At 42.2% G+C, this 24056-nt stretch overlaps 1 protein-coding gene across 4 annotated transcripts in view; it reads right to left on the reverse strand.

Moving 5' to 3' along the window:
• Positions 1-9961: 9961 nt before the first annotated feature.
• irf10 (interferon regulatory factor 10) overlaps positions 9962-24056 on the reverse strand; it is a 68414-nt gene continuing 54319 nt past the window's right edge. For all 4 annotated transcript variants that reach the window (XM_079587668.1, XM_079587666.1, XM_079587667.1 and 1 more), the window contains one exon: positions 9962-10311. In XM_079587668.1, the coding sequence (XP_079443794.1) occupies positions 10213-10311 (99 nt within the window). In that variant the 3' untranslated portion in view covers positions 9962-10212. The remainder of the gene's footprint in view (positions 10312-24056) is intronic.

The raw sequence follows: 24056 nt of genomic DNA on the forward strand, positions 1-24056 counted from the left end.
TGTCAAGCTAATGGAGAAGTTAAAATGTGAAACGCAGTAATCCATTAATTTCACACCTTCAAATGTAATCTGCTCATATATATAAGTACCTCCTCAAGAGAGTATGGGATTTCGCACGCACTGCTCTGATTGGTCAGATGGCCTAGTGTGTTGTGATTGGTCGACTGCTTACAGCGTGTGTCGGAAACATTTCAGCTCTTCCTCAGCGATTATACACAGTGATACAAACGGTAACAATGGCGCCGGTTTCTCTGTATCAATTCCAGCGCAAGACCTCATCCTTTTATAACGCATCCAAACTGGATTTGCACTGCAGAAAACAGCGTCTTCTCGACATGAACAACGACATGACCTCCAGTCTCAGCTACAACTCCAGTTCCAGGGTCAAAGTAGGCGTCGCTCGCCGGCAGCCAATGGAGAGCATTTGTTACACGGTTGCTGTTTGAACAGGAAGTGAAACTGGAATTGCTGACGTTTCGGTCGTTCTGGATCGATGCTTTCTTTTAGGAGACAAAAACTTAATTTATTGTGCACTTTGATCTTTAAAACTTTGCATTCACAAACAGATACATTCCACACTGAATGAAAGGGAATATCTGGAAAAGCATAATAGGATTTTTTTTTTCTCATAAAAAGGGTAATATAAAGATTCTTAACTATCCCTTCCTCTGACCTCTTCTCTGAAGGGTTTCATACGGTGGCCCAGTAGTGCACAACACAGTGGAGTTTGAAAAGCAAACATAAGTGCACAACACAGCGGAAATGCTTCCGACCACTAGAGGGCTCTCGGAGCGCAGAAAAAAGAGTTCCCTATCAAGGTAACACTTCCAAGTGTCTCGTCATGAAGCACATGTATAATCAGTCCAATGAATGAGCGGGACGTCAGGTGACGTCATAGACCAGGAAACTATAAATCACCCCTGAACGCAGAGCGTGACAGCTTCTGTTTCTTCAGCGAAGCGCTCTCTGTATTTGTCCTTTGTCTGATTTATTGTTGTCTGTTACAAACACACTCAATATATATATATATTATGGCGAGCAAGCAAGATTTCAAGCGTTGTGTTGTTCCCTGCCCTCGTTACATCACGGGTGGGGACACACATCAGCTTGTGTTGCTTGTTTGGGAGTGGAGCATGCCCAGTCAGTTCTCGAGGGAGCTGACTGTGAGCATTGCGAGCTGCTGTCCGTGAGGACGCTCCGCTCTCGCCGGGCATTCTTTGAGGAGGACGGTTCGGTCCGCGCTCCCCGAGGTACGGGTCCCGCTGCTGCCGAGGCACATCGGCGAAACGTATCTTGGGGTTTGCAGATGGATCTAGCAGCGGGGTTTGAGACGGGCACCGCCCTATCTCAGCCTTTACCGGCTGGATCCAGTGTCTTTGCCCAGGGGGAAGCCCGCCCTGCGGTTTCCTCTCCCCGGGTTGAGGCACCAATGCCGCAGCTATCCAGTTCCGAGGAATTGGACGCTGTCAGTGTTGATACAGGGGATTATGAGTTTTCGCCAGCTCATACCTCTGGTGATGAGGAGCTTATGGAGGTTTTATCTCGCGCTGTAGCTAAATTAAATATTGACTGGCCAGCCGATGATTTTGAATGTGATTCTAAAAAGAGTTTACTAGATGATCGCTATTTTCCATCTAGATCACAGCCTCCCCGTCGGGAACTCCCGTTTTTTCCCGATCTCCACACTGAGGTGTCGAAATCGTGGAATAAACCGGTATCTTTCAGAGTTTTTAATCCCCAAACATCTATTTATAGTAATGTTAAAGGTATTAAAGATTTTGGTTACGTGACAATGCCTCAGGCTGAAGAGACGCTTGCGAGCTATCTCTCTCCCGAGTCAGCGTCATCACTGAAAGCCCCGACATTACCCACTAAACCATTAAAAGCTACATCATCGTTTGTGGGTAAAGCGTTTTCGGCAGCAGGTCAGGCAGCAGCGTGCTTGCATACAATGTCTATTTTGCAAGCTTATCAAGCCGACCTGCTGAGGGATATCGATCAAAGTGAGGAAGTTAGTGCTGACGCAATTCGAGAATTGCGTCGCTCGACAGATTTATCTCTCCGTGCCACCAAGGAGACGGCCAAATCAGTGGGCCGGTCTATGGCAGCCCTGGTGGCCACGGAGCGCCATTTATGGTTAAATCTTTCTGAAATCAAAGATAAAGACAGATCTGTTGTTCTGGACGCCCCGCTTTCTCCTACAAGTCTTTTCGGCGATGCTATAAATTGTGTCGTTGATAGGTTTCAAGAAACAAAAAAGCAATCTGCAGCGTTCCAGAAGTTTCTTCCTCGCCGATCTGATGCCCCCGAGACTGCTTTTCGTAAAATCATTAAATCAGAGCAGCCTCGGCCGTCTACGAGCTCCTCACAGCACAGAGTGCAACAGAAACGTAGCGTCGCCGCTCGGGCTCCTCCACAACCTGGGGGGTCTGGGTGGCGGTCGCAGGCTAGGCCATCTGGTGATAGGCAAGATCTGAGGACTGTCATATCTAAGAAGGCTTGGTCTAAGAAGAAGAAGTCCTGACGCCTATGGTGTCAAACTTCTGAGGGTGGTCCCCTCCGGGGAGGGACGGTTTCGAGAAATCGTTCCTCCTCGGCGCCCTCTGGGGAAGTCTGAGGAAAGTCGCAGCGCTGCCACAACTGTTGTTCCCTGCCGGTTCGCCGTTACAGGGCACCGTGGTGTCAGCGTCCCCATTCGATCCTCCGAGGAGGGTCGTGGAGCGGTCAGTTCGGTTGTTCCCTGCCGGTTCGCCGTTTCAGGGTGCCGAAGTGACTGTTCAACCAAATCCAGAGGCCAGTCTCGAGAGACTGGTTCCCTTAGTGGAATTTCTGGCAGCGTGGAAACTTCTGCCAAATATTTCTCAGTGGGTCCTGCGTATAGTAGAAAAGGGTTACAGAATTCAGTTCGGTTTTCGTCCACCCAGATTTCTAGGGGTCCTCTCCACAGTAGTGGACCCAGAGCAGGCTCTGGTCATGGAGCAGGAAGTACTGACGCTTCTTCAAAAGGGAGCTATAGAGAAGGTTTCTCCTACCAGCAGAGAGTCAGGGTTTTACAGCCGTTACTTCATCGTTCCGAAGAAGGATGGAGGGTTGCGTCCGATTCTAGACCTGCGTCATTTAAACAGCAGAGTTCAGAAACTCAAGTTCAAAATGCTTACGCTAAAACAGATTGTGTCACAGATTCAGTCCGAGGACTGGTTTGTCACAATAGACTTGAAGGACGCGTACTTCCATGTGTCTATCCATCCTCATCACAGGAAGTTCCTGAGGTTTGCTTTCGGGGGCGAAGCATACCAATTTTGGGTTCTTCCGTTCGGCCTAGGATTTTCACCCCGCACATTTACAAAATGCGTGGATGCAGCTCTGGCTCCTCTGAGACTCCAGGGCATTCGCGTATTAAATTACATCGACGACTGGTTGATTCTAGCTCAATCCGAGCAGTTGGCAGTTCGGCATCGAGATGTCGTTCTGTCTCATATAAAGTTGTTGGGGTTACGGTTAAACGTAAAGAAAAGTGTGCTCCTCCCAGCTCAGAGGACCACTTATCTAGGGGTGGTGTGGGATTCGACAACCATGCAAGCACGATTGTCTCCAGCACGTATCTCTGCGATTCTCACAGCCGTAAAAAGAGTAAAACTAGGCCAGTCACACACTGTGAAACAGTTTCAGAGATTGTTGGGTCTCATGGCAGCTGCGTCCAACGTGATAACTTTTGGCCTTCTGTACATGAGACCCCTGCAGTGGTGGCTCAGGACCAAGGGGTTTTCTCCGAGGGGAAATCCTTTCCGCATGATCAAGGTCACGCGGCGCTGCCTACGTGCCTTGGTCATGTGGAAGAAGCCTTGGTTCCTCGCCCAGGGCCCAGTGTTGGGGGCTTCTTGTCGACGCTTAACGCTATCGACGGATGCATCCCTCACAGGATGGGGGGCGGTCATGAGTGGCCGCTCGGCGACCGGTCTTTGGCAGGACCATCAGCTCTCTTGGCACATAAATCGGCTAGAAATGATGGCGGTATTTCATGCTCTCAAATACTTCCTGCCGGACCTGAGAGGCCACCATGTGCTTGTCCGGTCAGACAACATGTCGGTGGTTTCTTACATCAACCATCAGGGGGGTCTGAGGTCTCGTATACTGTGCAAACTGGCTCATCAGATCCTCCCATGGGCCCAGGGGAAATTGCTGTCTCTCAGGGCAGTTTATATTCCAGGGCATCTGAATGTGGGTGCAGATATCCTATCGAGGCAGGGGCTGAGGCCCGGGGAGTGGAGACTTCACCCCGAAGTGGTGGAGCTCCTATGGGAGAACTTTGGTCGAGCAGAGATCGATCTTTTTGCATCGTACGATACAACCCATTGTCCGCTGTGGTTCTCCCTCACTCATCCAGCTCCTCTCGGACTGGATGCCATGGTACAGGTGTGGCCGAGGTCACACCTGTACGCCTTCCCCCCGGTATCAATGCTCCCGGGAGTTCTGGAGAGGGTTCGCCAGGAAGGGGCTCATCTATTGTTAGTAGCCCCGTATTGGCCGGCCCGAGTTTGGTTCTCTGACCTAGTGTCTCTTCTGGACGGCTCTCCGTTGGAGATTCCTGTCAGGAGGGACCTGCTGTCCCAAGCAAGGGGCACAATATTTCACCCTCACCCAGAGTTGTGGAGACTGTGGGCTTGGCCTCTGAGGGGGCCCAGCTCATAGAATCCGGTCTCTCGACTGAGGTCGTGGAGACCATCCTGCAATCCAGAGCTCCCTCCACGAGAAAACTTATTATTCTCTCTTATTAGAAATTATTCTCTACCTGGTGTGGAGAACGTAATTTGGATCCTGTTAACTGCCCGGTTGGTACAGTTTTCTTCAAGACCGTTTCTCTGCTGGATTATCTCCTTCCACCTTAAAGGTGTACGTAGCAGCTATATCGGCATATCTCACCCCTCTGGGGGCTACTTCTCTGGGGAGAGATCCTTTGGTTAATCGTTTTCTCCGTGGCACATTGAGGCTGAGGCCTGCACTGCACTCTAGAGCGCCGGCTTGGGATTTGGCCATTGTACTTGAGGGTCTGGCCCTGGCTCCCTTCGAGCCTATTGAAGAGGTTTCAGAAAAGTTCCTTACACTAAAAACTTTATTCCTACTTGCCATTTCTTCAATTAAGAGAATTGGAGATTTGCAGGCCCTGTCGGTTGCTCCAACATGCCTAGAATTTGTACCTGGTATGGTTAAGGCATTTCTTCACCCTAGGCCGGGTTACATTCCTAAAATACTGACTAATGTTGCAGGCCCAATTGTGCTGCAGGCCTTCTGTCCTCCACCTTTTAATACCCCAGATCAGGAAAGACTAAATCTGTTGTGTCCAGTTCGGGCTTTGGATGCCTACGTTCACAGAGCTGCCCTGTGGCGTAGATCAGAGCAGTTATTTGTCTGCTTCGGTTCAACCAAGAAGGGTTGCCCTGCATCGAAACAGGTTATGAGCAAGTGGGTAGTCGAGGCTATCTCACTTGCTTATCAAGCGGTCGGACAGCCTTCACCTTTGGCTGTCCGTGCTCATTCTACAAGGAGTATGGCTGCCTCTACGGCTTTGATTTCGGGAGTTTCCCTTCATGACGTTTGTAATGCGGCAGGCTGGTCCTCACCGCATACATTTGTCAAATTTTATGATTTAGACCTCTCCACTCCGGGGGCGAGGTTTCTCGCTTCTTAGTGTGCGCAGGACTCACACAGAACGGGCACTTGTAATTATGGCGTAGTGGGTATGGGGTTCCCATTGCGTAAACGCAGCGGGAGTTCCCTTGATAGGGAACGTCTCTGGTTACGTATGTAACCTTAGTTCCCTGAGAGGGAACGAAACGCTGCGTTCGCCTGCCATACTTCCTGCATGCCCTGATTGACTTGCTTCAGGTTTATCAGAAGCTGTCACGCTCTGCGTTCAGGGGTGATTTATAGTTTCCTGGTCTATGACGTCACCTGATGTCCCGCTCATTCATTGGACTGATTATACATGTGCTTCATGACGAGACACTTGGAAGTGTTCCCATTGCGTAAACGCAGCGTTTCGTTCCCTCTCAGGGAACTAAGGTTACATACGTAACCAGAGACGTTTTCCTTGCCATTATTCTATAGGGTCAGACTCAGAAGTCTTAATATATCAACACCACGATTAGTTTTAAAGGGGTGGTTGATTATGATTTCACTTTTCTAACTGTAGTTAGTGTGTAATGTTGCTGTTTTCTAGCTGTAGTTAGTGTGTAATGTTGTGTTTTCTAACTGTAGTTAGTGTGTAATGTTGCTGTTTTCTAGCTGTAGTTAGTGTGTAATGTTGTGTTTTCTAACTGTAGTTAGTGTGTAATGTTGCTGTTTTCTAACTGTAGTTAGTGTGTAATGTTGTGTTTTCTAGCTGTAGTTAGTGTGTAATGTTGTGTTGTCTAACTGTAGTTAGTGTGTAATGTTGTGTTTTCTAACTGTAGTTAGTGTGTAATGTTGTGTTTTCTAGCTGTAGTTAGTGTGTAATGTTGTGTTTTCTAACTGTAGTTAGTGTGTAATGTTGTGTTTTCTAGCTGTAGTGAGTGTGTAATGTTGTGTTTTCTAACTGTAGTGCGAGTGTAATGTTGCTGTTTGATCATAAACAACATCTGCAAAGTTACAACGCTCAAAGTTCAGAGCAAAGGAAGATATTTGCTTTTAAAGAAAAGGACTACAACAAACGGCTGGAACTACACAACATTCCTCCGGGTTAGTGACATCACCAACCCTAGAATTTACATAAGCCCCGCCCCCGGAACACAGTCCATGTTGAGAAGAGGAAGAGTTGTTGTAGTCGAGCACATTTGTGAGTCCGCTCAAACTTTAGCATCCATCTTTTCACATGCAATAGAACGTCACTCTGTGTGCATCTCACAACAGTTCCTATACGAGCGATTTATAGATTACCATGACAGAATATGCTAATTGAAGATAGTTAACTCCACATCAGCAACATAAACTCATCAACTAACCATTCTGAGACGTCCTGTTGCTTCTACATGTTGTCACTTCTTCTTGAGTCTCTCCATCTTTGTCTGACTCGTTTTAACATTAAAGACAGAACAGTTTCTGTCATGTTAGTGTGTGTGTGTGTGTGTGTGTGTGTGTGTGAGAGGTAATCGCAGATGCTAACACACACAAGCTCTTGAAGCTCCGCCCTCTGCAGCAGCTCATTTGCATTTAAAGGGACAGACACAAAACGGTGTTTTTGCAAATCCTCAAAAAGTGCTAAAACATGCTATATAAACATATCTGTGGGGTATTTTGTGCTAAAACTTCACACACACACACTGGGGAAATCAGAGATTTATTTTGTATTTTACATCTTGTGAAAAGGGCATTATACCCCCCCTTTAACAGTATGTAGCTAACCATTGTATATTGACATTTATTAATTCTAAATCCCCTGCGTGCATTTGGCATACAGCTGCACATTAATACTCTGACGCGCGACCACAGCGCATGATGCCTAAGGGCACGTCCGCCAATTCCTTCAAGTTGTTAAAACGTATAATTTGTATTAATAAAAATTACGTTTAACATTCAAATACAGCTGACTTTTTTCCAATACCTCCCTTCATTTATTTACAGTAAACAACTATTTCTTAGGAAATTTCTGTAATATAATAAAAGTTTTTTTCTTTTATCATGTTTCAAAGGTTGTAGTTCCTATAAACCAGACTGACTTACAGCAGGTGAAATTGTGCCAATAGCTCCCTGTAGTTCTGCAATTCACCAAATGGTTTTTATTTATCAATATTATAATACATTTTAAACACTTGGTGGATTGCTTTGGTAGCGTGTCAAAGCATTCTCCAGTATAAATACGCAGATAATTCATGGTGATTTTGAAGTATATTTCATGTCGATATACAATGGTTACATACCTGTTAAGCTTCACCAGAGCGCCGGCGCACAGAATCATCCTTTGTTTAGTTCAAAGTTACTATTAGATTTAATGTTATTACCTTGACAAACTATACATCATTAAAAAGATATAAGACTCAAGTTTCAATATTGGACCATTATTGTATTCTGAGAAACTTATAGTGACAGTTATGTCTTAATTTGTGTCAGGAGTTATGTAATGAAAAAATGAGTCGATACCTTTAATATGAATAATGAGCATCAGCTGCTCCATTCATAAAAACTCCCGTGCGATCATCATGGCAGCGCTTGACAAAACAACGTCCCTCAGGGCTTTTGGCTCAAAAATGAGCAGATTTGGAGAAATATAGGTTTATGTCAGATGTCAATAGAGAGGAATAATATTTAGTGAATTTATACCCAAATGCGTCGATGTAATCATTATGAGCGCTGGATACTCTGATGTACTGTTTTCAATACACACCAGCAGCCCGAGGGCGCCATTTGCACAGTATAGTCAATGTATGGAACACAAGAAGAAGAGACATATCATGTGACATTCCAGGACGTCCCTGACATAAACAAAGCTTTCAGAGATCGCTGTAACATGCAGATAAAGATGTTTTGAAGACAATAATCATGATTGCAACGATGTTGTTTTACCTGTGTTCTTCAAGCCATGTCAGGTATTTTTATAATAATAGATTATATTTATAATGTAATGCTAATCGATATAGACATTGTGCAGAATACTATAAAATAATATTATATTATATATAGCCTAATAAAATGTTCTGTCTGATTTTTTTTAATTCAAAGCCAAATCAGATCACAGAAGGTTATTTAAAACACTCGACTTGCGCCAGTCGCGGTTCTACAATGAATTACACCACGTCGTGAGCGATTACACATTGTGAGGGATAAGGGATAGCTTCTGTGCACAGCACATTCTCAGCAAGCGGGGGCGCCAATTTGCCAATAATTGAAATGATAGATAATAGAAAACCGCTTTGCGGCGCAGAGGATTATTTTTTAACAGCTTGTGCCGCCCCCCATGTGACATGAAAAAATGTCACATTCATTCAGTGTTTTCTGCCCGTGCCAAACCCGCTACTGACTTGCACTATAAAGTAAGTTTGGAGCAAAAACATGGTTTTAATCTCACAAATTGTCATGTATTGATGGTGTGCTAAGCTAACATGCTAGCTAGCCCTAGGTGCACCTGCCACCTAGCTGTTATTTTTAAGATTTTTTTAAATAGGAATGCTTAATGAAATGTTTCTTTTTTCAAGAAGGGCATTTGATACAGTTTCAAATGTGAGGTGAGAACTTTGATAAAAGAAATGAGGGATTGAAACAGCGTGAATAGCCAGTCTTTAGTAATTATAATGCAGACAAAAGAAAAGCATATTTAGAGTCATAACCAGGCCGGAGAGGTGTGAATGTGTGCAGGAGTGTGCAAACATCAGTTTGCATTTTAGAGTCTAATTAAAATAAAGTCATATGACATGATCTTGAAAAACATTTAACTAAATACAGAGTTTTAGACTAATCATCTTCAGATTTTAAATATAACATGGTCAGACATGTGGCTTTAGCTGCAGTGCATTTCTAGATTGATACAATGCCAACTTCAATTTTATTTTCATGAAGATGTTTCATAAAAATACATTTCTAACAACTTTACAAAACTTTGAAGCTATTTATAACCATTTATTTTCATTATGACAATAATTATTTCTAAATGAACAATAAACTGCCAGGTGTCAGCTTTCAAAACTAATCGTGGTGTTGATATATTAAGACTGCCGACTATATGGAACAGTGGCCAGGAAAACTTACTTTAATGCACTCCGAGAGCCCTCTAGTGGTCAGGAGCATTTCTGTTGCGGCTTCATTTCGTTGTGTTGTACTTTTTCCGTTGTGTTGTGGCTCATTTAGTTGTGTTGTGAATTTATGTTTGCTTTTTAAATTTCGTTGCACTACTGGGCCACCGTAGTTTCAGGGTCAGACTGCTAAACATTGCCCATATGTAATGTGACATACATTCTCGAGTCACATTTTCCTTCTGAAATAACCAAATGATACAGAAGATTAACCAAACTCTTTATTTTAATTACATTTTCCACACATAATTTTACAAAAAGATAAATCATAATCTAATTGCATCAGTATCATGATTATTATAAAAAAAATAAAGATTATAATAAAGATATAAAGCTTCATAATGAGAGAAACATTCATTCTACTGCAGTTAGTTACAGAAATATGAATGTTATCATTATTTGCAGAAATCCAACAGAGGGATGTTGGAGTGTGTGCTGTTGTGATTGAGTGTGTCTAATCATTGGTTTCCGTGTGTGGGGGTGATTGCTTCATCTCCTCATTATTAGGTGCATTATGCCTGCGGAGACTCTCGACAGCAAACAGAGGAGTCACCTACACAGAGAAGGAGAGAGAACATCCCTGTGATTACTCCACAATGACCTCTAGTCAAGTCAAGTCAAGAATATTTCTATAGCGCTTTTCACAATACAGATTGTATCAAAGCAGCTTCACAGTATTAAATTAAAATAATAATAAAACGTTCATGTATGGTAATGCTAATCAATAGTAATATTCATTGATTCATTAAATTGAATATCCCCAACTGAGCAAGCCAAAGGCAACAGTGGCAAGGAACGAAAAACTCCATCAGGTGACCCAATGGTGACCTAAAACTCCATCAAGTGACCTAATGGTGACCTAAAACTCCATCAGGTGACCCAATGGTGACCTAAAACTCCATCAGGTGACCCAATGGTGACCTAAAACTCCATCAGGTGACCCAATGGTGACCTAAAACTCCATCAGGTGACCTAATGGTGACCTAAAACTCCATCAGGTGACCCAATGGTGACCTAAAACTCCATCAGGTGACCCAATGGTGACCTAAAACTCCATCAAGTGACCTAATGGTGACCTAAAACTCCATCAGGTGACCCAATGGTGACCTAAAACTCCATCAGGTGACCCAATGGTGACCTAAAACTCCATCAGGTGACCCAATGGAGATCTAAAACTACATCAGGTGACCTAATGGTGATCTAAAACTACATCAGGTGACCTAATGGTGATCTAAAACTACATCAGGTGACCTAATGGTGACCTAAAACTCCATCAGGTGACCAATGGTGACCTAAAACTCCATCAGGTGACCAATGGTGACCTAAAACTCCATCAGGTGACCTAATGGAGACCTAAAACTCCATCAGGTGACCTAAAACTCCATCAGGTGACCTAATGGAGAAAAAGGATGATTTTCCTCTGGCGGTTATGAACTAGAGGCCGGATTTAACTGTAAGATTAAAACATTTATATGAATGCCTGGCTGAAGAGATGCGTCTTTAGTCTAGTTTTGAACTGGGAGAGCGAGTCTGAGCAACGAACAGTATCAGGAAGGCTATTCCAGAGTTTTGGAGCTAAATGTGAAAATGCTCTCCCTCCTTTGGTGGACTTAGATATCCTAGGTATAACCAAAAGCCTCGAATTTAGTGATCTTAAAGAGCGCGATGGATTATAGGGTGATAGAAGATCCGTTAAATAGACTGGAGCTAAGCTGTTTAGGGCTTTATAAGTCAGTAACAATACCTTATAATTAATACGGAACTTTATAGGTAACCAATGTAGTGATGATAAGATCGGTGTTATATGATCATATTTTCTTGACCTAGTAAGAACTTTAGCAGCTGCATTTTGGACTAACTGTAGCTTGTTTACTGAGGATGCAGGACAACCAGCTAATAGAGCATTACAGTAATCTAGTCTCGAGGTCATGAATGCATGAACTAACTTTTCTGCATCAGAAACTGATAGCATGTTACGTAGCTTAGCAATGTTTCTAAGGTGGAAAAAGGCAGTTTTTGTAACATGAAATATGATTTTTAAAAGACAGGTCGCAGTCTAGTATGACCCCCAGGTCTTCTACTGTAGAGGATAAAGTAGCAGGACATCCTACTATGTTAAAGTTGTATTGTGAGAGGTTTTGTGGGCGGTTTTTTGAACCGATGAGTAGTACCTCTGTCTTGTCTGGATTTAATAGAAGAAAATTACGCATCATCCAATCTTTTATATCTTTAACACACTCTGTCAATTTTGATAATTTAGCGTTTTCATCCGGCCGTGATGAAATATATAATTGAGTGTCATCAGCATAACAATGGAAACTAATTCCATGTTTTCTTATAATATTTCCAAGTGGCAGCATATATATTGAGAATAGCAGGGGGCATAATACAGATCCCTGCGGCACTCCATAATTTACTGAGGTTATGATCGATTTTTCTCCATTTAAATAGACAAAATGGTAGCGGTCAGATAAGTATGATCTAAACCAGCTTAATGCTTGTCCTTGAACGCCAGTATAATTTTGTAGTCGATCTAAGAGTATTTTATGATCTATAGTGTCAAACGCAGCACTAAGATCGAGTAAAACTAGTATTGAGATACAGCCTTGGTCAGAAGCTAAAAGTAAATCATTAGTGATTTTAACAAGCGCAGTTTCAGTGCTATGATGTGGCCTGAATCCAGACTGAAACTTTTCATAGATATCGTTTTCTTGCAAAAAAGAGCACAGTTGAGCGGACACAACTTTTTCTAATATTTTAGACATAAATGGAAGATTTGAAATGGGTCTATAATTTGCTAGATTATGTGGGTCTAATTATGGTTTCTTAATGAGTGGTTTTATAACTGCCAGTTTAAATGTTTTTGGAACATGTCCTAAAGATAGAGATGAGTTAATAATATTGAGGAGAGGCTCTTCCACAGTAGGTAACACTTCTTTCAGTAGTTTAGTTGGTATAGGATCTAATAAGCATGTTGTTGTTTTAGATGAAGTGCTAAGTTTATTTAACTCTTTTTGTTCTATAGTTGTAAAGCACTGTAATTGTTCTTGCGGGGTGATAATTGAGGCTGATTTATAAGGCGCGATTGAAGATTGAACGTTTACAATTGTGGTTCTGATGCTTTCTATTTTCTCACTGAAGAAGTTCATGAAATCATTACTGCTAAACTGTAACGGGATATTTTGGTCAGGTGATGTCTGTTTATTTATTAGTCTAGCCACGATGTTAAATAAAAACCTTGGATTATTTTGGTTGTTTTCTATTAGTTTGCGGAGATGCTCAGTCCTTGCCGCTTTTAGGGCCTTTTTATAACGTGACATACTGGGCCCTATTTTAACGATCTGAAACGCAAGTGTCAAAGTGCAAGTAACTTTGTGGGCGGATCCCGGCGCTGTTGCTATTTTCCCGGCGGGATGAATGCCTCTTGCGCCTGGCGCAAATCTAAAAGGGGTTGGTCTGAAGTCGCTTCATTATTCATAGGTGTGGTTTGGGCGTAACGTGAAATAAACCAATCAGAGCGTCCTCTCACATTCCCTTTAAGAGCCGGCGCGCTTGTTCCATGGCGGATCGCTATTATAACGGCGGATTGCTATTATAACGGCGGATCGCTATTATAACGGCGGATTTGCCAGCGCATGCCAGGAGCGGTTCACAGCCGAGGAAACCGACGTTCTCGTCAGGGCCGTAAAACACAGAGAAGTGACATTGGGGATGATGGGAGAAACCCACCCAAATTAGCTTCGGTTAAACAGGCGTATAATTTGGGTAAATGTGTAGCCTAATCTAGATTTTTTACAAAAAATCTAGATAGATCTTTTTCACATCTTCACGGGCACAACAATGATTTCCCTCGTGTGTTAATATTTTTCCTTGTAATAATGTATGATTTGCAAAAATGAAAACTGCTGCGTCTGTTTATATTAGAGAATCAAAGTGGATGCGCGTTAACACGCTACATTATGGCCAAGCACGCGCCCTTAAAATACCATATCACTAACGCGCAACGCGCCACTGTCTTTAGACTGTTTTTTTCCTGGTCAGTGGCGCAATTGCTTTCTAAAACTGGAAAATAGCACCAGGGAACTTTTGCGCCGGAACACACTCCTCTTTGCGCTGAACCGCCCCCGCGAGCGCAAGTTCATTCCCTAATTTACCGACGTGCGTCTATGGAGGGAAAAGTCCGCTGTGCGCGGGTGCAAAATAGGAATGATACATGCGTCGGTGTTCAAAGTCAATTGCGCTGGGTGCAAGATAGGGCCCACTGTCTTCCACGCGATTCTAAAGACCTCTAAATTAGTTTGTTTCCATTTACACTCTAATTTACGGGTTTCTCGCTTTAGAACATGTGTAGTATTGTTGTACCATGGTGCTTTACTTTTCTCTCTGACCTTTTTTAATCTAATGGGTGCAACAATATCCAATGTTCTAGAGAGAATGGTGCTCATAGTGCTAGTTACTTCCTCTAATTCATCTGTTTGTTTGGGTTCAGGCAGTAACTGAGACAAATCAGATAAGCAATTTGAGAAATGATCTATGGTGGATGGAAGGATTGTTCTGCCTGGTCGGTTACGCGGCGCAGCGTGACATAGTACTGTAGTCCGTAATATACAAGTTACCAGGAAGTGGTCACTGACACCATCACTTTGTGGAATGATATCTATATCGGTTGGATCGGTTCCGTATGATATAATTAAATCGAGTGTATGATTAAGACGATGAGTTGGTCCGGTGATGTTTTGCTTGACCCCAAAGGAGTTTAATAAATCTGTAAACGCAGCCCCTAACGCATCATTTGAATTATCTACGTGTATGTTAAAATCTCCAACAATTATTGCTTTATCGACGTTGACCAATAGATCTGAGAGAAAATCTGAAAACTCTTTTAGGAAATTAGCGTAGGGCCCTGGCGGTCTATATACGGTAGCCAAGGCTAGAGATAGTAGGGATTTTTTTCTGACATCTAAGAGCATAACATTTAATACAAGTACTTCAAACGAATTAAACCTGTGGCCTGTTTTCTGAGTAACATTAAGAATATCTCTGTAGATTGTTGCAACACCGCCGCCACGACCAATCAGACGGGGCTCATGCTTATAACAGTATCCTGGTGGAGTGGACTCATTTAGACCGAAATAGTCATTTGGTTTATGCCAGGTTTCAGTAAGGCAAAGTACATCGAAGCTATTATCTGTGACTATTTCATTTACAATAGCTGCTTTAGGTGTGAGTGATCTAATGTTCAGAAGACCTAGCTTTAGAAATAGTTTTTGTTCACTAATAGCGAGATTTTCTGTTTTAATAACAATTCGATTTCCTAGATCCTGCAGTAGATTTATTATTTGATCTCACTAAGCGAGGAATAGACACAGTTTCTATTAAATGTTCTACACTAGTATTTATATCAATTAATTTGGTGCAGCAGAGACTGTGATTTGGATTTTTGGTAACTAGTCAAACGGTCTTGTTACCAAAAATCCAAATCTACTGGAGAGAAACATCCCTGTGATTACTCCACAATGCCCTCTACTGGAGAGAACATCCCTGTGATTACTCCACAATGCCCTCTACTGGAGAGAGAACATCCCTGTGATTACTTTACAATGCCCTCTACTGGAGAGAACATCCCTGTGATTACTCTACAATGCCTTCTACTGGAGAGAACATCCCTGTGATTACTCTACAATGCCTTCTACTGGAGAGAGAACATCCCTGTGATTACTCTACAATGCCCTCTACTGGAGAGAACATCCCTGTGATTACTCTACAATGCCCTCTACTGGAGAGAGAACATCCCTGTGATTACTCTACAATGCCCTCTACTGGAGAGAACATCCCTGTGATTACTCCACAATGCCCTCTACTGGAGAGAGAACATCCCTGTGATTACTCCACAATGCCCTCTACTGGAGAGAGAACATCCCTGTGATTACTTTACAATGCCCTCTACTGGAGAGAGAACATCCCTGTGATTACTCCACAATGCCCTCTACTGGAGAGAGAACATCCCTGTGATTACTCCACAATGCCCTCTACTGGAGAGAGAACATCCCTGTGATTACTTTACAATGCCCTCTACTGGAGAGAGAACATCCCTGTGATTACTCCACAATGCCCTCTACTGGAGAGAGAACATCCCTGTGATTACTTTACAATGCCCTCTACTGGAGAGAACATCCCTGTGATTACTCCACAATGCCCTCTACTGGATAGAGAACATCCCTGTGATTACTTTACAATGCCCTCTACTGGAGAGAACATCCCTGTGTTTACTCCCCAATGCCCTCTACTGGAGAGAACATCCCTGTGATTACTCCACAATGCCCTCTACTGGAGAGAGAACATCCCTGTGATTACTTTACAATGCCCTCTACTGGAGAGAACATCCCTGTGATTACTCCACAATGCCCTCTACTGGATAGAACATCCCTGTGATTACTCTACAATGCCCTCTACTGGAGAGAACATCCCTGTGATTACTCCACAATGCCCTCTACTGGAGAGAACATCCCTGTGATTACTCTACAATGCCCTCTACTGGAGAGAACATCCCTGTGATTACTCTACAATGCCCTCTACTGGAGAGAGAACATCCCTGTGATTACTCTACAATGCCTTCTACTGGAGAGAACATCCCTGTGATTACTCTACAATGCCTTCTACTGGAGAGAGAACATCCCTGTGATTACTCTACAATGCCCTCTACTGGAGAGAACATCCCTGTGATTACTCTACAATGCCCTCTACTGGAGAGAGAACATCCCTGTGATTACTCTACAATGCCCTCTACTGGAGAGAACATCCCTGTGATTACTCCACAATGCCCTCTACTGGAGAGAGAACATCCCTGTGATTACTCCACAATGCCCTCTACTGGAGAGAGAACATCCCTGTGATTACTTTACAATGCCCTCTACTGGAGAGAGAACATCCCTGTGATTACTCTACAATGTCCTCTACTGGAGAGAACATCCCTGTGATTACTCCACAATGCCCTCTACTGGATAGAGAACATCCCTGTGATTACTTTACAATGCCCTCTACTGGAGAGAACATCCCTGTGTTTACTCCCCAATGCCCTCTACTGGAGAGAACATCCCTGTGATTACTTTATAATGCCCTCTACTGGAGAGAACATCCCTGTGATTACTCCACAATGCCCTCTACTGGAGAGAGAACATCCCTGTGATTACTTTACAATGCCCTCTACTGGAGAGAACATCCCTGTGATTACTCCACAATGCCCTCTACTGGAGAGAGAACATCCCTGTGATTACTCTACAATGCCCTCTACTGGATAGAACATCCCTGTGATTACTCTACAATGCCCTCTACTGGAGAGAACATCCCTGTGATTACTCCACAATGCCCTCTACTGGAGAGAACATCCCTGTGATTACTCCACAATGCCCTCTACTGGATAGAGAACATCCCTGTGATTACTTTACAATGCCCTCTACTGGAGAGAACATCCCTGTGATTACTCTACAATGCCTTCTACTGGAGAGAACATCCCTGTGATTACTCTACAATGCCTTCTACTGGAGAGAGAACATCCCTGTGATTACTCCACAATGCCCTCTACTGGAGAGAACATCCCTGTGATTACTCCACAATGCCCTCTACTGGATAGAGAACATCCCTGTGATTACTTTACAATGCCCTCTACTGGAGAGAACATCCCTGTGATTACTCCACAATGCCCTCTACTGGAGAGAACATCCCTGTGATTACTTTACAATGCCCTCTACTGGAGAGAGAACATCCCTGTGATTACTTTACAATGCCCTCTACTGGAGAGAACATCCCTGTGATTACTCCACAATGCCCTCTACTGGAGAGAGAACATCCCTGTGATTACTTTACAATGCCATCTACTGGAGAGAACATCCCTGTGATTACTTTACAATGCCCTCTACTGGAGAGAGAACATCCCTGTGATTACTCTACAATGCCCTCTACTGGAGAGAACATCCCTGTGATTACTCCACAATGCCCTCTACTGGAGAGAGAACATCCCTGTGATTACTTTACAATGCCTTCTACTGGAGAGAACATCCCTGTGATTACTCCACAATGCCCTCTACTGGAGAGAGAACATCCCTGTGATTACTCCACAATGCCCTCTACTGGAGAGAACATCCCTGTGATTACTCCACAATGCCCTCTACTGGAGAGAATATCCCTGTGATTACTTTACAATGCCCTCTACTGGAGAGAGAACATCCCTGTGATTACGCTACAATGCCCTCTACTGGAGAGAGAACATCCCTGTGATTACTCCACAATGCCCTCTACTGGAGAGAACATCCCTGTGATTACTCCACAATGCCCTCTACTGGAGAGAATATCCCTGTGATTACTCCACAATGCCCTCTACTGGAGAGAGAACATCCCTGTGATTACTCCACAATGCCCTCTACTGGAGAGAGAACATCCCTGTGATTACTCCACAATGCCCTCTACTGGAGAGAACATCCCTGTGATTACTCTACAATGCCCTCTACTGGAGAGAGAACATCCCTGTGATTACTCTACAATGCCCTCTACTGGAGAGAGAACATCCCTGTGATTACTCCACAATGCCCTCTACTGGAGAGAGAACATCCCTGTGATTACTCCACAATGCCCTCTACTGGAGAGAGAACATCCCTGTGATTACTCCACAATGCCCTCTACTGGAGAGAACATCCCTGTGATTACTCTACAATGCCCTCTACTGGAGAGAGAACATCCCTGTGATTACTCCACAATGCCCTCTACTGGAGAGAGAACATCCCTGTGATTACTCTACAATGCCCTCTACTGGAGAGAGAACATCCCTGTGATTACGCTACAATGCCCTCTACTGGCAGTCAAAGAACTGCTGCTCTTACAGAAAAGTGCATCATTTACATTGGAACAACAAAAAAAACAATCGAGATTTTTAAATATCAGGACATTTTATATTGCATACTTAAATAAGTCTATAAAATAATGAATAGGTAAATGAATAAGTAATAAATGTATGTGTGAATAAGTTAAATTGCTTAAAATTATTTTTTAAATTATTGGTCCTGACCATAGCTCTGCCCCTTGGAAAAAAAATTGTCTCATAATAATGACTTTGTATCTCATAAGTAAAAGATACAAAGTTATAATTATTATTCATTATATCATATTCATTACATTCCACATTTTAGGTAATATAATTGGACTACTTTTTGATTCATTTTAGATAGGGTTGGGTATCGGTTGGGTTTTATCCGATACCAGTACCTACCGGTACTCTGTATTTTTTAAACGGTTCTGGTGCTTAAGAAAACGAAAACACACACACTTTGTCAAAAAAGAATACCCTTTTATTTACAGGGCCAAACTGGACAATATTAAAGGTGGGGTATGTAATTCTCTTTTTTGGCCATTTTTTCAAAATCACTTAAAATCCTATTCCTAACCCACTTACAGCCACTGAGTTAGAAGCACTGAAATAAAAATTAAGCAATTTAATCATCTGTGGAACGGGCAGGACTTGAAAAACTCCAGCCAATCATTTCCAAGACCACCTAGAATCATTGGACAGTAAGTGTGTCAATCAATCGGTCGTACCATTGATTGGTCCATGTTCTTTGAATGGGTGGAGTCAAAGGAAAGAAGGTAGGACCATTTGAGTTGTGTATTTTCAAAATCTGCCAGCCGTTTTGCAAATCACATACCCCACCTTTAACTTATATATTAAAATATTTTCTGATTAATATTTAAATATTTTGTCTTCACATATTATGCCTTTTACTTTAGGCAGAGAAATATCTGACACTGAGCAGAAATATTTAACACACACAGTATAGCCTCGTATAAAGAAGTGTTGGAACTTTGTTAAAACATTTTGCATACGGTGTCACACTCGCTGTTGAATGGCAACGGTGTTTGCTAGCCTACTTGATATGCAAGATTTGCAGTTGGCATTAAAATAAATGACCCGAAGAGGAACGGCTGCTGTTATCATCATCTGTGATGTCGCAACCCGATCACACTAAATGCATCTCTATAGCACACAGTGTGTTTATCGTGTAATTTATACGCGAAAATTAGTTTTTACGTGCATATACGCATGGGTTTGGGTTGGTCAGGGTAGGTTTAGTAGTGGTGTGGCGCGTGTGTACAGTAGGTAGTCAACCAGAATGCCTATTACCGCTGCGCTAGCCGCGGCGGCAAACTAACGCGTTTTAACTAACTAAAACTAATCCAGTCACATTTTAACCCTCTGGGGTCGGCAATCACGGCAATCACTTTAAAAATGAAAAAAGAATCTGTGAGATGTCTACTTTTGTATGTTTCCACTTACAATCAAAACAAAACGTTGTGCTTAGTGATCGACCGATTTATCGGTTTACCGATATTTTTACCGATATTTAAGCATTTTCCCATAATCGGGTATCGGTTTTGTAATATCGGATTCACCGATAGACGGCGCCATCTTGTGGGCGTTTTGAGAATTTCGCCATTGCAGCTTCGCGTCTGAGGAGAGACGAGACAACAACAACTGCGTGCACAGCACAGGTAAAGTAGGTTATATGTAGGCCTACTACTTGTTTTGCTTCAATTATTCATCCTTATTTTACATAACAGACATAATGCACGAATGAGATTTGAGACAAAAATGCCTGTTTATTTATGCAGCTTGGCGGCTCTAAAAAAAAAAATCACGGAGTCAGCCTAAAACGTTGTGTCCAGTCTCAATAAAGACGTAACTTTACATTAATTAAATAAAACCGACTTGAATGAGTGCATGTTGTAAATAAAAGCGCTGAATTTAATTATCGCTCTATTGTATTCGCTCACCATTAGTCGCGTAAAAAAAGTTTGTTCATCTGAGCACTCACTGGGTTGATGATCAGGAATGCTCATGCACGGCCACTGCATGAAACTTTTACCAAGATTCACTTGTTTAAAACACCCTAAATGATATTAGCACTTATTACATAACCATTATTTCGCTAATACACATCTAAATAAACACAGCTCTGTGGAAAAACATTATTTATTATTTCCACAAATCAGCGCCGCCGCTTCCACCAGGCGCATCACGCGCTGTGCGTAGAGCACCACCGAGTGCTGAGGGGACACCAACAAAATAGCCTTTTAAAATCTCAAATTAGTTAAAATATCCCGGAATCAAGAGCGAGCGAGCGCGCCCGCGAGACTGTGCTTCAAACCGCGTAGCGCGTGCACGGCAGAGAGGGAGAGGGAGCAAGAGACCGTGCGCGTGTGCCTCATGAAGCGCATGACTTTTTTTTACCTCATCAAAGCTTTTATTTTTAAACAAAGACACTTTAGTAACAGTGCACTTCATTTTTTGCCCTCAGACTTCTCTATTTATTGGTGTATAAATAAGTTTATTTATTTTTTTGGAAACAGGAGGGAGTGATTGTTATAAATAAAATTGTTTGTTCAGTTCAGTTGTGTTGTAATAATTGTGTCAAAAACAGAAGTATAACAGAAAAATAAATATCGGTTCTGCATATCGGTTATTGGGCATGTAAACATGCAAATAATTGTTATCGGTATCGGTTTTAAAAAATCAATATTGGTCGATCACTAGTTGTGCTTTTGTAAAATAAAGAAATTAAACAGGGTGTGATTTCTGCCTTTCCGTCTCGTAAACTTTTTTTTCTTGAACACGTCTCTAAACATAAACAAAACTCAGCGAATACTTGTCACACATTTGTGAGCTCTATATATTTATAATCATTTAAGTGTGTAGTTTTAAATGATCTGATTCAAAACGAAAACAAATATTCTCTGTTTAAGTAATTTGTATAAAACCAACAAGATATCCAGTTTCTCAAACCCTTGCTCATTAGTTTTAATGTGACCACACCCACACGCGCAAAACATATAGAGATGCAAATCGTCCATGCGTCTCGCGAACGCCCCCATTACCTCAACAACAAAGCACCGCCAAACTTCATCAGTCCTCTGCTCTCGTCGAGTTTGGAAGACATGCTGTGAGATTATTGGGTTTACATCAGAAGAAGAAGAACGCGATTTGAAGACAAGAACAATTTTAAGGTAAGAAATAAATCTGAATTATATTAGTTAGTGTTATTGTTGCATAAACTTCACATTGCCATTGAACTGTTGCTCGATGCTTCAGTGAATGTTCCCTGCACGCGCTGTGTGTTTGAGTCAGTCGCGCGACATGCGTTTGAAAAGCAAAAAGCACCATGTTTTACTCCAATCTCATTTCATAACGTCATATCGATTGTAAACATTTGAAGTAACATATGGTAATCAATATGTTTTTCTCTAGTGTAGTGTTACTGAAGTGTTCCTTTTTAACGATGCCTGCTATACTATTGTTCTTATTATTTTATTCAGCCCTGCAGGTATATGCCTACAAGGCACAACAAATATATATATGTATATATATGTGTGTGTGTGTGTGTGTGTGTGTGTGTGTATTTTGTAAATTTTAAAAAGGAATTTTAACCAGAACAAATCTAAAATGTATTCCCACAATCATGCAGCCCTAGTTTCTCTTGATATCAGCATGTTCACAGGTTTTATATATATATATATATTTTTTTAGGTAGCTTTTAGGTAAAGTGAAAAATCAAACACCTGGGAAATGACAGGTATGCACTGTTTCAGGAATGGCACAAATGTGTGTGACTGGTTAAGTCTCTGTCTTTAGTTCAGTGTGTAAAATAATGTGCTTTTTTTGCCATTTGTTGTGTATCTTTGGATTATGTTGTGTTGTAAATAAATTCAAACAATCAAAAAGCCATTCTTTTTTAAATCTCCTCATTCTTTGTGCAAGGTTCCTCATAATGATAGTGCCTGAGAGCTCCTAATAGGGCCATTATGGGAGGGTCTTTGTCTCTCTCAGCTGTGAAACACTCAATATTCATGGGTGGTTAACGCCTCCTCGCATAAAGCTTTCTTACACAAGACATGTCTTACTAATTATAAAACAATATACTGTCTTATCTGAATGAGTATACAGGATGATTTTCACATAGTTTTGGAGCAAATATTCTAGGCTACGTGATACAATTTTCAAAAGCCTTGCAAAGAAATAATAAGTTTGGGTTTCATGACATTATTTCAGTGACTTTTTTTTTGGTCATTTTCACAAACCACGCATAAATGTTATTATCTCAAAACTACAAACTTTTACATACATGCTGCTGACATATTATTGTAGCAGAGTTTGTGCTGAATGCAGTGTAATAAGACTTTAGCCATGAAAATGTCACAAGTAACAGAAATAAGCACAAATGTTAGAGCATGTCAGAACACCTCCAGGACCCAGAAAACACCTCAGACCCCAGAGGGTTAAAGTCATTTGCGAAATGACCAAAAGGTGGTTGGGAGGAGCGTGATAAAAAAATTAAAATATAATAAGAAACCGGGCATTGCTCAGTGAGTAAATTCATGGCCGAGTGGTAGAACTTACGTAACGGTCATTTGGATGACACAGGTACAAATCCCGAACAAACATGGACTATTGTACATTTTATATTAGCCTATTAATGCATGTCATAGCCTATTATTAATGCAGACAAACAAACAAACAATTTTTTTTTTATATAGGATAGCCTTTTTTGAGGGGGTTCCCTATAGCCTATATAAAGAGTTTTTAAAAAACATGGTTTTAAGCAAGGTGGGATTTGCCAGGGGGGACGGGGACTTCCTTCTGGTCTAAACATCCCTGCTTCTGCTGAATTATTTTAATCCCCCCTCCCTCCACAGTAATCAATGCTATAAATTACTTCACCAATAAGTAATTATTGTATAAAATAAAGATATGCAACAGGCACGTGTCACAGTCACCACCTAAGCTCCTCCTCTTCACTCCAAGTCCCATCATCCTCCCTGGCCCTCACCTGCAGTCTCTTTCCCCTCACTTCTGGGTCTGATCTCGTCCTTACCAGATGTACAGACACCTGAACCTGAACCTGAACCGCCGTCTACCTTCATCAGTCTTCAACCTGCCATATCCAGTGATTCAGCCATTATCTTTTACCTGCTCCACCTGATCCATCTGAACCACCAGCTAACCACCAGCTCCATATCCTGTCCTGAACCTTCTTCATCACCCTCCAGACTCATCTATAGGTTATCTCCGTACCTCTGTATAATAAACCCCTTTGTTCACTACATACCTGTCAGCCTCTCTCTCTACTACTCAGTAGACCTGAACCTCTACGTCTCTGTAGATCAGTCCCTTACGTGACAGAAGATCAGACCCTTCACAGACCCCCATGGACACCTGAAAATTAGTTGGGGAACTAGCTGGTCAGATCACGGCGCCGG

The sequence above is a fragment of the Phoxinus phoxinus genome, assembly GCF_949152265.1.
Source record: "Phoxinus phoxinus genome assembly, chromosome: 18".
In the NCBI taxonomy this organism is placed as follows: Eukaryota; Metazoa; Chordata; class Actinopteri; order Cypriniformes; family Leuciscidae; genus Phoxinus; species Phoxinus phoxinus.